General features: G+C 45.2%; 1 protein-coding gene across 1 annotated transcript in view; it reads left to right on the top strand.

Annotated features, from left to right (window-relative positions):
* LOC140487127 (immunoglobulin superfamily member 21-like) overlaps positions 1-14,999 on the top strand; it is a 374,679-nt gene that overhangs the window by 257,145 nt on the left and 102,535 nt on the right. Inside the window, exons 5-6 of the mRNA XM_072586665.1 lie at positions 531-646; positions 2,270-2,732. Of these exons, the coding sequence (XP_072442766.1) occupies positions 531-646; positions 2,270-2,732 (579 nt within the window). The remainder of the gene's footprint in view (positions 1-530; positions 647-2,269; positions 2,733-14,999) is intronic.

Genomic DNA, 14,999 nt, shown 5'->3' with positions numbered 1-14,999 from the left:
CTCCACAATCTCCTCAGCTTCCTCCTTCAGAAATCTGGGGCGCAGTCAATCCAGCCTGGGTCGTTTGTGTACCTTCAGATCTTTCAGCTTAGACAGCACCTTCTCCTTAGCAATTGCCACTGCACTCGCATATGCCCTGCCTTTGTTGGAGTTATGGTGTCTTCCACTGTGAAGACTAATGCAAAGGATCTATTTAGTTCCTCTGCCCTTTGTTCACTATTACATCTTCTCGGACCTCATTTTCTGGCGCTCCAATGGCCACTCTTGCCTCTTTTATATATTGAAAAAACGTCTCTCGCAATGTTATTTCATATTACCCTCATATTTCATCTTCTCCCATCTATTGCTTTCTTCGTTATCCTCTCCTGGTTTTTCAAGTATTCCCAGTCCTCTGACTTCCCACTAATATTCACTGTGTTGCATGCTTCCTCCAACTCCTGCTGACATTCCTTATTGAGATGAACTGGCTCGGCTTTGATACATGAAAACAACATTGAGTAACCGCAGCATTTTCTTTTTGTATTCCTCAGCTCCTCCTTCCTCTATCTCGGTCATCGCAGCGGATACACCGGCAGCTTTCAGTCGCTACGAGGCTCAGAACTTCACTCTGGTCTGCATCGTTTCTGGAGGGAAGCCCGCTCCCACGGTATGTGTATGATATGAGGGAAGGGGGCTGCAATGTTATATTAGATTAGATTCCCTACAATATGAAAACAGGCCCTTCAGCCCAACAAGCCCACACCAACCCTCTGAAGAGCAACCCACCCAGACCCATTCCCCTACCCTATATTTACCCCTGACTAATGCACCTAACACTGTGGGCAATTTAACATGGCCAACTCACCTGACCTGTACATCTTTGGATTGGATGCTTTGGATTCTGCTTTGATCACCTCTCTCGCTTTCTGTGTCTTTCAGAAAAGCCAAAGCTGTGCACTATCATTAATAACAAAATCTTAATTGCACTCAGATAGAGCCTGCAAAGACAGGGACACATCTAACTGCTTTGTGTTAACAGTGCACTGAAGGTACTACCTCACTCAAGCCTTTTAAATGTTTTTGCCTCCGAAAAGACAAATTAGCAGTCAGGGTTCACTTAATGCTTTAACAACCATTGATGTTGACTCGAATCATGAACAATGTGGTTACAGAAACCATAGCTATGTATTTAGTAGCCCCCTCACTCATGCCTTCAAAATGGATAGAGGGCCTGACTGACAGAAATTCCCTGTGAGGACAGTGAATGATGTCGCCTCTGTGGCAAACCAGAAAGAAAGTGATTGCATTTTTGTTTTAGTCTGATTTCATCCATGCTGGCAATGGCTTGACTTCTTGGATTTCCAGAAACTTCCAGCTATATTGCAATGCTGCCATCTCCTTGCATCGGAGGCGCCATTGAAATGCAGCAAGCACCAGAAACCGGGTGCCTCACTCCACTTCCTGTCCTCCTGTACATCTCACTCTGACTGCAAACACTGTGCCAATGTCCCATTTGACATGGTTGGTAAGGAGTCCTGCAGCAAAGAAATGGCTGAAAGCAAAGACAGATATGACTGCCTGATTTGGGATGGTGCCCTTTTCCTGAGAACAGGGAATTTGAGGATTCCGGGAGAGTGTGAGGTTGCAGGAAGAGTGGGACGGTTGTTTGGTCCGAATGATCATTTTCAGTTTCCAAACCCTCCCAACGAACAGCCCTGTCTTATTGGCTTCACAGGATCCCTCATGTGGAAGCAGGCCATTTGGCCCATTGGATCCACACTGCCCCTCTGAAGGGTCTCCCGCCTAGACCCACCCTCCCCCATCACTGTAACCCTGCATTTCCCAAGGCTAATGCACCTCGCCTTCCAGTTTCCTCCCACAGTCCAAAAAGAAAGTGCAGATTAGGTGAATTGGCCATGCTAAATTGCCCGTAGTATTAGATGAAGGAGTAAATGTAGGGGAATGCGTCTCGGTGGGTTGCTTTTCGGAGGGTCGGTGTGGACTTGTTGGGCCGAAGGGCCTGTTTCCACATTGTAAGTAATCTAATCATTCACATCCCCAGACACTATGGACAGTTCACCTAACCTGCACATTTTTGGACTGTGGGAAGGTAAACAGAGCACCCGGAGGGAATCCCCACAGACATGGGGAGAATGTCCACACAGACAGTCACCCGAGGCTGGTATCGAACACGGGTCCCTGGTACTGCAAGGCAGCGGTGCTACCACTGAGCCACCATGCCACCACAGTTTGCTGAAAGTTTTAATGTTTCTGTGTGTGTCCCCCTTAGGTATACTTCAAGCGAGATGGAGAACTGGTTGAAGTTCTCCATGTGTCTCAAACATCTTCAGATGGAGCCATGAGTAAAAGCCGAGTCCCTCAGCACCTCATCAGCCGGGACATGGATGACACCAAGATGCAGAAATCTTTGTCCTTGCTGGATTTTGAAGGTGGAGGCAGGCTCTTCACGGAGAGGCCCTTAGCCAGCATCACCGACAGTGTTGACCCAGCAACCACTGAAACAGAAAAGATTCCAGAGACGGTCATCAGCCGGGAGTTCCCAAGGTGGATTTATCCCAGCGATCCAGAATATCTGTTCCGGCACACGCAGATTCCAGTCAGCGATGGGACTGTCGAGGTCCGGGCCATGATCACCTGGACTTTGAACCCTGACCTGGATAATAACGCCTTGTTTAGCTGTGAGGTGAAGCACCCGGCCTTGTCAATGCCGATGCAGTCCGAGGTGATACTTGGTAAGTCCGAGAAATTATTGTACAGGTTTGTGAGACAATTGCATGGAAAGTAAGGATCCAGTTCCCCAGAGGTTTGCACATCGATGTGCAGCCCAGTGACAGGGGGACATCTTTACTGCACCTTCATCAGTTCAGGGATTTCCAAAACATTTAATTCTCAGTGAACAATCTGTGAAGTAGGGGAATGCAGGAAAACCTGCAACCAAGGTGTGCATAGAAAGCTCCCACAGCTAGAATTAGAGATGGTCAGATTATTTTGTTTGAAAGCTCAAGGACTGGCCAAGGCAGCAAAAGAACTCCCCTACCTTCCTTCAAATAATGCCGAGCAATTGCATAGAGGATAGAGAGGGCAAGAGAGCTAGGAATGAGATTAGGTGAAACTTTATTACTCATAGGGCTGTTAGGAAAGAGCTGCTCCGTTTTTTGAGGTATTTTAGGGGTTGGAGGTGATTTCCTCAAATTCCAGGAGCAGCAATTACTGTTTTATACGCTGTTGCATTGTTTTGGAAGTTTTTGGAAAAAAAAACAGTCAAAACAACAGCAGTTTTAAAAGGAAGAAGAGCAGACAGAGGAAGCACATGGTGAGGACAGTGCAGGAGAGAGAGAGAGAGAACCTGTACAATTACTGCCTTTGCTGTTTGAATTCGTGTGTCGCTGGGCATCGGAGTGCATCTGGGGAAATGAACATACAATGAAATTCACAACTAATCTTGGAGGAACTGTTGGGTGAAGTTCACAGCACAGAATCAGATAAGTTAATTGTTGTTTTAAGTCTGTCCAAGAGAAAGGCTGCAGCAGTGACTATAGTGGATTCTTTCTTGATTATATGTTTTTGGAGATAAGTCTCTTGATTAAACTTAAAATGTAAGCCATAGCTATTAATTTAACCTGGGGCAGTGTTTGTAGAGGAATAAGGCAGTGTTATTTTCTGGGTCTATAGGTAGTGAAGGAGCAAAAATGGCCTTTGCAGTGATATGTACTTCTTGTCAGATGTGGGAGTTTAAAGAGAGTTTAAGGGTTACTGCGGATTATATCTGCCATAAATGCTGTTGGATGCGAATCTTATCAGATCGAGTGGATCGATTGGAGGGACAGATAGAAGCGATGAAGAATTTGCAACAGCAACAGTATGTGATGGATGGCAGTTATAGGAAGGGGGGCAAGTCTCAGATACAATCACATAGATGGGTTAACTTCAGGAAGGGTAAGACTCCTGCAGCTAGAGCAGGAGTCTTTTGTGGATATACTCATTTCAAACAGGTATGCTGTTTTGAAAAATGTAGGGGGGTGATGAATTCTCAGGGGAACATAGCACGAACAACCAAGTTTCTGATTAGATTATTTACAGTATGGAAACAGGCCCTTCGGCCCAACAAGTCCACACCGACCCTCCGAAGAGCAACCCACCCAGACCCATTCCCTGACACTACAGGCAATTTAGCATGGTCGATTCACCTAACCTGCACATTTTATTTGGACTGTGGGTGGAAACCGGAGCACCCAGAGGAAACTCACGCAGACACAGGGAGAATGCGCAAACTCCACGCAGAAAATTGCCTGAGGTGGGAATTGAACCCATGTCTCTGGCGTTGTGAGGCAGCAGTGCTAACCACTGTGCCACTGTGCCGCCCTTTTGGTATTGAGACTGGCTCTAATGCAACAAGAGGTACATCAGCTACCAAGAGATCAATTGTGTTAGGGGATTCTGTAGTCTGAGGTACAGACAGACGTTTCTGTGGCCAGCAGAGAAAAAGCAGACTGTTGTTGTTTCCCTGGTGCCAGGATCAAGGATGTCTCAGAGAGGGTGCAGAATATTTTCCCGGGAGGTCATTGTCCACATTGGGACCAACGACATTGGAAGGAAAAAGGTTGAGACTCTGAAGGGAGATTACAGAGAGTTAGGCAGAAATTTAAAAAAGAGGTCCTCAAGGGTAGTAATATCTGGATTACTCCCAGTGCCAAGAGCTAGTGAGGACAGGAATAAGAGGATAGAGCAGATGAATGCATGGCTGAGGAGCTGGTGTATGAGAGAAGGATTCACATTTTTGGATCATTGGAATCTCCTTTGGGGTAGAAGTGACCTGTACAAGAAGGACGATTGCACCTAAATTGGAAGGGGACTAATATACTGGCAGGAAAATTTGCTAGGACTGCTTGGGAGGATTTAACCTAGGAAGGTGGGGGGTGTGGGACCCAGGGAGATAGTGAGGAAAGAGATCGATCTGAGATGGGTACAGAAGTGAGTCAAACAGCCAGGGCAGGCAGGGACAAGGTAGGACTAATAAATTAAACTGTATTTATTTCAATGCAAGGGGCCTAACAGGGAAGGCAGATGAACTCAGGGCATGGTTAGGAACATGGGACTGGGATATCATAGCAATTACAGAAACGTGGCTCAGGGATGGGCAGGACTGGTAGCTTAAAGTTCCAGTATACAAATGCTACAGGAAGGATAGAAAGGGAGGCAAGAGAGGAGGGGGCGTGGCATTTTTGATAAGGGATAGCATCATAGCTGTGCTGAGGGAGGATAATCCCAGAAGTACATCCAGGGAAGTTATTTAGGTGGAACTGAGAAATAAGAAAGGGGTACAAACTTGCAAGGAGATCTCAGCTATCTGTAAGAATAATAGGGTGGTTATGGTAGACTGGGACTGCCATAGTGTTAAGGGTTTAGATTGAGAGGAATTTGTTAAGTGTGTGCAAGACAATTTTCTGATTCAGTCTGTGGATGTACCTACTAGAGAAGGTGCAAAACTTGACCTACTCTTGGGAAATAAGGCAGGGCAGGTGACTGAGGTGTCAGTGGGGGAGCACTTTGGGGCCAGTGACCATAATTCTATTCATTTTAAAATCGTGGTGGAAAAGGATAGACCAGATCGAAGAGTTGAAGTTCTAAATTGGAGAAAGGCCAATTTTGACGGTTTTAGGCAAGAACTTTCGAAAGCTGATTGGAGGCATATGTTCACAGGTAAAGGGACGGCTGGAAAATGGGAAGCCTTCAGAAATGAGATAACAAGAATCCAGAGAAAGTATATTCCTGTCAGGGTGAAAGGGAAGGCTGGTAGGTATAGGGATTAATGGATGACTAAAGAAATTGAGGGTTCGGTTAAGAAGAAGAAAGAAGCATATGTCAAGTATAGACAGGATAGATTGAGTGAATCTCTAGAAGAGTATAAAGAAAGTAGAAGTATACTTAAGAGGGAAATCAGGAGGGCAGAACGGGGACATGAGATAGCGTTGGCAAATAGAATTACGGAGAATCCAAAGGTTTTTTACAAAAATATTAAGGACAAAAGGGTAACTAGGGAGAGAATAGGGCCCCTCAAAGATCAGCAAGGCAGCCTTTGTGTGGAGCCACAGAAAATGGGGGAGATACTAAATGAGTATTTTGCATCAGTATTTACTGTGTAAAAGGATATGGAAGATATAGTCGTAGGGAAATAGATGGTGACATCTTGCAAAATATCCAGATTACAGAAGAGGAAGTGCTGGATGTCTTGAAAGGGTTAAAGGTGGATAAATCCCCAGGACCTGATCAGGTGTACCCGAGAATTCTGTGGGAAGCTAGAGAAGTGATTGCTGGGCCTCTTGCTGAGATATTTGTATCATCGATAGTCACAGGTGAGGTGCCGGAAGACTAGAGATTGGCAAACATGGTGCCACTGTTTAAGAAGGGTGGTAAAGACAAGTCAGGGAACTATAGATTGGTGAGCCTGAACTCAGTGGTGGGCAAGTTGTTGGAGGGAATCCTGAGGGACAGGATGTACATGTATTTGGAAAGGCAAGGACTGATTAGGGATAGTCAACATGGCTTTGTGTGTGGGAAATCATGTCTCACAAACTTGATTGAGTTTTTTGAAGAAGTAACAAAGAAGATTGATGAGGGCAGAGCAGTGGATGTGATCTATGTGGACTTCAGTAAGGCGTTCGACAAGGTTCCCCATGGGAGACTGATTAACAAGGTTAGATCTCATGGAATACAGGGGGATCTAGCCATTTGGATACAGAACTGGCTCAAAGGTAGAAGACAGAGGGTGGTGGTGGAGGGTTGTTTTTCAGACTGGAGGCCTGTGATCAGTGGAGTGCCACGAGGATCGGTGCTGGGCCCTCTACTTTTTGTCATTTACATAAATGATTTGGATGCGAGCATAAGAGGTACAGTTAGTAAGTTTGACACCAAAATTGGAGGTGTAGTGGACAGCGAAGAGGGTTACCTCAGATTACAACAGGATCTGGACCAGATGGGTCAATGGGCTGAGAAGTGGCAGATGGAGTTTAATTCAGATAAATGCGAGGTGCTGCATTTTGGAAAAGCAATTCTTAGCAGGACTTATACACTTAATGGTAAGGCCCCAGGGAGTGTTGCTGAACAAAGAGACCTTGAAGTGCAGGTTCATAGCTCCTTGAAAGTGGAGTCGCAGGTAGATAGGATAGTGAAAAAAGCATTTGCTATGCTTTCCTTTATTGGTCAGAGTATTGAGTACAGGAGTTGGGAGGTCATGTTGTGGCTGTACAGGACATTGGTTAGGCTACTGTTGGAATATTGCGTGCAATTCTGGTCTCCTTCCTATCGGAAAGATGTTGTGAAACTTGAAAGGGTTCAGAAAAGATTTACAAGGGTGTTGCCAGGGTTGGAGCATCGGAGGCTGAGGGGTGACCATATAGAGGTTTACAAAATTATGAGGGGCATGGATAGGATAAATAGACAAAGTCTTTTCCCTCGGGTCGGGGAGTCCAGAAATAGAGGGCATAGGTTTAGGGTGAGAGGGGAAAGATATAAAAGAGACCTAAAGGGCAATATTTTCACGCAGAGGGTGGTATATGTATGGAATGAGCTGCCAGAAGAAATGGTGGCGGCTGGTACAATTGCGACATTTAAGAGGCATTTGGATGGGTATATGAATAGGAAGGGTTTGGAGGGATCTGGACTGGGTGCTGGCAGGTGGGACTAGATTGGGTTGGGATATCTCGTCTCCATGGATGGGAAGGACTGAAGAGTCTGTTTCCATGCTGTACATCTCTATGACTCTATTTGGAATGCACTGCCTGGGAGAGTGGTGGAGGCAGATTCCAGGAAGGTTCCAAAAGAAAGCTGGGTATATGTTTAAAAGGGATGAAATTAGAGAGCTAGAGAGTGGGACTAGTTGGGTAACTCTTTCAGGTGTCGGTACAGACACAATGGATCGAATGGTCTCCTTTTGTACTGTAAAATGCTATGATTCTATAAAGTCTCAGCCAAATGATGGTGCCTCTGACAGCACATTGCTGTCTCAGGTGAACGCCAGCCCAGATTATACGGTCAGGTTTCTGAGTGAGACTTGGACTCACCTTCCGCACCCAAGCCACAGCTCCCACTCTCTGAAACATCAAAACCTTGGGATCTCAAGTGTGACCCAGGCCTGAACTGTTTAATCTTCTTAGGGGCCCGGCCGTTAGGATGGTACAGTTGACCTCAGCATCTCTGGGACATTGTAAATTACCCAATTTGTTGGATCACTGTTGACTCATTTCTGTCTTGTCATCAAAACCACAGCAACTTGCTGCTCAGCCGTTCTGGCGATGAAAAGGCCAGAGGTCAAAATGGCCCCACGAGGACAGTTCAGTAGATTCTGCCCAGTGCGGTTAGCAAAGTAGACCCAAGGCCAGACAGTAGATGGGAAGCAAAGACCTGCCTGGGAGTTTGTGACTGTGAAAGGAGGAGACTTGGGATGGCAGCAGTCCAGATATTTTTGTGGGGACCCCTCTTGTTCCTCCCAGCCCAACAGGAAGGATCTTAATGGCTCTTCCTTTGTGGTATCACCAGTAAACCTGATGCAGAGGGCAGGATCAAATCCTGTGCCTGAACAGCACTCTCTTTTCCCAGGGGCTGGCACACCCACCAACCCTTCATTGCCATTTGCAATGCCCCATCTGCCACCCATTGACCTTAACTGGATGGCAAACACCATGCGTGCCTATTAATTAACCACCTCACATAAAATTAAGCTGGCAGGGGTCAGGAGACAGAAACCAATTTCAGCACATTATTTCCCAAACTTAAGGCAGTGGGAGCTAATGCTCGTGCCTCAACCATCACCTTGATATGAACTGGCAGAGCATAGGCCAGGGGATCGAACCTACAGCCTGCTCTCAGTGGTAGATTTTACAATGGAGCTAGAGCAGACAAGATTTCATGTTGGATGTCTGGGATATGAAAACTTGCCTTCTGAAACACTTTTAATGGAAGGGTTGCCTCATTTTCTACAGCCAATCGTTGCAAGCTTTTGTTTTCTGTTGTATTCAACAAACAAATGTCTAATGATGTGATAAGCATTTATCTCAGCCTCAGACTGCATTCATATATTCGAACAGATAATAATGATGTAATCTAATGTCTCCATTTTATAGCCTGTGTTTTACAGTGCCGTAAAATGCAATTCTCTGGAATGTGGTTTAGTTTGGATTAGTTATGCCTGTTGGCATCAATTGATGAGGTAGTAAATGAGGCAGTAGGCATTTTTCATTACATTGTAGCCCCTTAGTTGTCAGCTGGGATGAATCCTGTGTGAGCTTTTGCATGTAACTCATCAATCAATCATTAGTACAGGACCAAAGCAAGATATTGTGGCTTCTGGAAAGCCACATTAAAAAAGAGAAAGCTCTCAGCACGTCAAGCAGCATTTTGCAGAGAGTGAAGCACAGTTAACATCGCAGCTTAGTGTAGAGGTGCCGGTGTTGGACTTGGATGGACAAAGTTGAAAATCACACAACACCAGGTTGTAGTCCAACGGTTTATTTGACAATAACCTGGTGTCGTTTAATTTTCAACTTTGCAGCTTCATGACCTTTCGTCAGAAGCCGTACTGAGAGATCACAGTTCAAATCATCAGCCGATTCCATTTTCTTATCGAATCCAATTTGAAGCTAATAAAATTTACTAAAGACTAAGGGACATTTTTTAAGGTGAGAGGAGAAAGATAAAAAAAAAACATGAGGGGCAATTTTTTTTACACAAAGTGGTTCGTGTGTGAAATGAACATTCAGAGGAAGTGGTGAATGTGTATACAGTTACAACATTTAAAAGATATTTCGAAAAGTGCATGAATAAGGAATATTTGGAGGGATATAGGCCAAGTGCAGGAAGGTGGGACTAGGTTAGCTTGTGACTATGGTTAGCATGGACTGATTGGACCAAAAGGTCTGTTTCCATGCTGGATGACTTAATGACTCTAACAGGTGAAAGTGAGGACTGCAGATGCTGGAGATTAGAGTCAAGAGTGTGGTGCTGGAAAAGCACAGCAGATCAGGCAGCATCCAAGGAGCAGGAGAATTGATGTTTCGGTCAAAACCCCTTCATCAGAAACCTGACGAAGGGCTTTTGCCTGAATCGTCAATTCACCTGCTCCTCGGATGGTGCCAGACCTGCTGTACTTTTCCAGCACCACAGTCTCGACTCTATGACTCTAATACTGGGCCCTGTGAAGAATAATTGATTAGATTAGATTCCCCACAGTGTGGAAACAGGCCCTTCGGTCCAACAAGTCCACACCGACCCTCCGAAGAGTAACCCACCTCCTCTGACTAATGCACCTAACAGCTATGGACAATTTAGCATGGCCAAATAATGAAACTGGGACTATCCTCTTTGAGGTTTTCCTCCATTGACTCCCTTCGCCAATCTTTCCCGTAATCATGGCAGGACATCAGTGCAGCCTCATGGAAATAGGATTTCACTGCCGCTCTACCACTGATGTTACAGCAGCCAGTCATGGGAAATTCCCAGACTAAATGTTTATGGAAGCACTGGAAGAATTTAGGAGTACTGTAAGCATCTGCCGATGTTATACAATTCAAAGAAAGCAGCTGGCAACAAGTGACACAACAGGAGACATAGACGCATAGAGTTTTTAACAGCCTGGAGAGAGGCCCTTCAGCCTATCACATTGGTTTCCAGTCATCAAGCCTCTGTCTATTCTAATCCCATTTTCCAGTCTTGACTTGTAGCCTTGTATAATGTGGTGCTTCATCTAAATATTTCTTAAATGTCTTGAGGGTCCTACCTCAAACATCCTTTTTTAGGCAGTTGGTTCCAGACACCCACCCTGTGGGCGAAAAAGATTTTCTTCAAATCCCTTGTAAGCTTCCGACTCCATATCTTAAACCTGTGCCTCTGGTTATTGACTGTCTACTAAGGGGATAGGTTTCACCCTATCTGCCCTATCTATGTCTCTCATAACCTTCTACACCTCAATCAGGTCCCTCCTCTACCTACTTTGCTGTAAGGAAAACAACCCTTATATTGCCAAGAGAATATCAAAATATTGGTATCTGCATCCTGCCTTACTTTAAATGACACTTTCCCATCACTCTCACCGTCGCTGGTCAACATTGACTTGCTATCCACCAGAATACAGAATTTTAAATTTTCATCCGTATCTCCAAATAGCCCTGTGGATTCAACCCCCTAGGACCTTCCTTCCCATCCCACATTCCAAAATCTTCTGACTCTGACCTTCCTGCTTTATTTCACCTTCTCATCTGGTGATACCAGTCCCCCCCCCCCCCCCCCTCCATCCCTTTTAAAAATCTTCTCAGAATGCAGTTCCAACCAGTTTTTAAGACAATTTGCACAATCCTCCCAGAAAAGCCAGTCCTCTGCAAAGTTCTGCAGGGGGTTTGCCCCAGTTGTAGAAAGTGCATGTTGGTGTTGTTGAAGAAGTATGATTTAATCAAGAGAAAAACAGCCCCAGGAACTGCTTGCTCTCACAGCCGAAGTAAGATTCAGTGACAGACCTTTCAGAACACAGGTAGAATGGAATGACTTAAATGGTTCTCTGACTGGAAATAGGATTGTGGATATAAGGGTAATCTAAGGCTGAGGTGATTGAGTAGTTTATTTTGCGCTCAGCAACACATTGTTCAGGACATGTCACTATTATTTGAGTGAAGTTCACAGATTGGGCTTCCAAAACATTTTCCAGGCATTTAATCATCATCACCTTTAGGAAGTTTTGATCCATTTGGAGATTGGCTCAATGCAACTGGAGCTAACCCTTCTGAGGGAGGGCACTCAAGGCACTAAGTAGTCTGTTCACACAGTCTACTGCGGACTGCCCACCCAGCTTCCCCTCCCTCAACCTTGCTGGCTGAAATTGTAAACTGCTCCTTCTGCTCCAACATTATCCCCAGCCTTTCGAAACAATCATAAGGACAAAGGAAATAGGAGCAGGAGTAGGTCATTCAGCCCCTCAAGCCTAGCCTGTCATTCAACCAGATCATGGCTGATCTACTCCAGAGCGCGTCTCCTCTTTCATGCCAGCTCCTTGTAGACCTTAACTCCTCGATATTTCAAAAACCTATCTACTTCCTCGATAAATACTTTCAGAGAACTAGCCTCCACAACTCTCTGGAGTACAGGATTCCAGACACTCATTTCCCATTGGGAGAAGCAATTCCATCAGTCTTCAATCTGTGTGCCCCTTGATCCTGTAGTTCAAGACTCCCCCACAAGTGGAAACATCGTTTCAACATCTACACTGTCAGACTCACTCAGAATCTTGTATGTTTGAGGTAGTCACACCTGAGATACAAGAAAAAGGCAGATGGATTACTGTCAGCGACAGAAAGAGAACCAGCAGGTGATGCAGGGAACCCCTGTAGCCACTCCCCTCAACAACAAGTATACTGTTTTGGATACTGTTGGGGGGAACAACTTACTTGGGGTAAGCCATGGGTCCAGGTCTCTGGCACAGAGTCTGTCCCTGTTGCTCAGAGGGAGGGGGAAGAGGAGCAGAACATTAGTCACTGCAGACTCCATAGTTAGGGGAACAGATAGGAGGTTCTGTAGGAACGAGAGAGACTCCCAGATGCCAGGGTTTGTGATGTCTCAGATTATGTTTTCGGGATCCTTGAGGGGGAGGGGGAACAGCCACAAGTTGTGGTCCACGTAGGCATCAACGACATAGGTAGGAAGAGAGATGGGGATTTAAGGCCGAAATTCAGGGAGCTAGGGTGGAAGCTTAGTGCTAGACCAAACAGAGTTGTTCTCTCTGGTTTGTTGCCTATGCCAAGTGTTAGTGAGGCAAGGAATAAGGGGAGAGAAGAGTTGAACATGAGGCTACAGCGATGGTGCAGGCTGGAGGGTTTCAGATACCTGGATAATTGGGGCTCATTCTGAGGTAGGTGGAACAGGATGGTCTACATTTGAACCAGAGGGGTACCAATATCCTGGGGGGAGATTTGCTAATGCTCTCCGGGAGGGTTTAAACTAATTGAACAGGGGGATGGGAACCTAAATTGTAGCTCACATGGCCAGGAGGTTGAGAGTAGTGAGGTCAGAAATATGGTTTCAAGGTTGTAAGAGTTCACCGGCAATCAGGAAGTTGGTTTGAAGTGTGTCTACTTCAACACCAGGAGCATCCGGAATAAGGTGGGTGAACCTGTGGCATGGGTTGTGCCTGGGATTCCAATGTTGTGGCCATTTCAGAGACATGGATAGAGCAGGGACAGGAATGGTTGTTGCAGATTCCAGGATTTAGATGTTTCAGTAAGAACAGAGAAGATGGTAAAAGAGGGAGAGGTGTGGCATTGTTAGTCAAGGATAGTATTATGGTAGCAGAAAGGATATTTGAGGATTCGACTACTGAGGCAGTATGGGCTGAGGTTAGAAGTAGGAAAGGAGAGGTCACCCTCTTGGGAGTTTATATCGGCCTCCGAATCGTTCCAGACATGTAGAGGAATGGATAGCAAAGGTAATTCTGGATAGGAGCCAGAGTAACAGGGTAGTTGTTAAGGGGGCTTTAACTTTGCAAATATTGACTGGGAATACTATAGTTCAATACTTTAGATGGGTCTGGTTTTGTCCAATGTGTGCAGGATGGTTTCCTGACACAGTTTGGAGATAAACCAACAAGAGGCGAGGCCACATTGGATTTGGTACTGGGTAATGAACCTGGCCAGGTGTTAGATTTGGAGGTAGGTGAGCATTTTGGTGATAGTGACCACAATCCAGTTACATTTTCTTCAGCAATGGAAAAGGATAGGTATATGATGCAGGGCAAGAGTTATTGCTGAGGAAAAAGACAATTATGATGTGATTAGGCAAGATTTAGGACGCATACAATGGGGAAGGAGACTGCACGGGATGGGCACAATTGAAATGCGGAGCTTATTCAAGGAACAACTATTGCATGTCCTTGATAAGTATGTACCTGTCAGGCAGGGAGGAAGTTATCGAGGGAGCCATGGTTTACTAAAGAAGTTGAATCTCTTGTCAAGAGGAAGAAGAAGGCTTATGTAAAGATGAGACGTGAAGACTCAGTTAGGGAGCTTGAGAGTTACAAGTTAGCCAGGAAAGACCTAAAGAGAGAGCTAAGAAAAGCCAGGAGGGGACATGAGAAGAATTTGGCAGGTAGCATCAAGGAAACCCTAAATCTTTCTATAGGTATGTCAGGAATAAAAGAATGATGAGAGAAAGATTAGGGCTAATCAAGGATAGTAGTAGTAAGTTGTGTCTAGAGTCTAAGGAGATACGGGAAGCACTAAATGAATATTTTTCATCAGTATTCACACTGGAAAGAGACAATGTTGTTGAGGAGAATACTGACATACAGGCTACTAGACGAGACAGGATTGACATTAGCAAGGAGGAGATGTTAGCAATTCTGGAAAGTGTGAAAATAGATAGGTCCCCTGGGCCGGATGGGATTTATCCTAGGATTCTCTGGGAAGCCAGGGAGGAGATTGCAGAGCCTTTGGCTTTGATCTTTATGTCGTCATTGTCTACAGGAATAGTGCCAGTAGACTGGAAGATAGCAAATATTATCCCCTTGTTCAAGGAGAGTAGAGACAACCCTGGTAATTATAGACCAATGAGCCTTACTTCAGTTGTGGTGAAAGTGTTGGAAAAGGTTATAAGAGATAGGATTTATAATCATCTAGAGAGGAAAAAGCTGATTAGGGATAGTTGCCACTGTTTTGTGAAGGGTAGGTCACGCCTCACAAACCTTATCGAGTTCTTTGAGAAGGTGACCAAACAGGTGGATGAGGGTAAAGCAGTTGATATGGTGTATATGGCTTTCAGTAACGCATTTGATGAGGTTTCCCCTGGTAGGCTATTGCACAAAATACAGAGGCATGGGATTGAGGGTGATTTAGTGGTTTGGATCAGTAATTGGCTAGCTGTAAGAAGACAGAAGGTGGTGGTTGATGGGAAATGTTTATCCTGGAGTTCAGTTACTAGTGGGGTACCGCAAGGATCGGTTTTGGGGCCACTACCGTATTGTCATT

The sequence above is a fragment of the Chiloscyllium punctatum genome, chromosome 16 (assembly GCF_047496795.1).
Source record: "Chiloscyllium punctatum isolate Juve2018m chromosome 16, sChiPun1.3, whole genome shotgun sequence".
Taxonomy (NCBI): Eukaryota; Metazoa; Chordata; class Chondrichthyes; order Orectolobiformes; family Hemiscylliidae; genus Chiloscyllium; species Chiloscyllium punctatum.
Note: the sequence above shows the minus strand (reverse complement) of the source record. Positions and strands in the feature narration are given on the sequence as shown.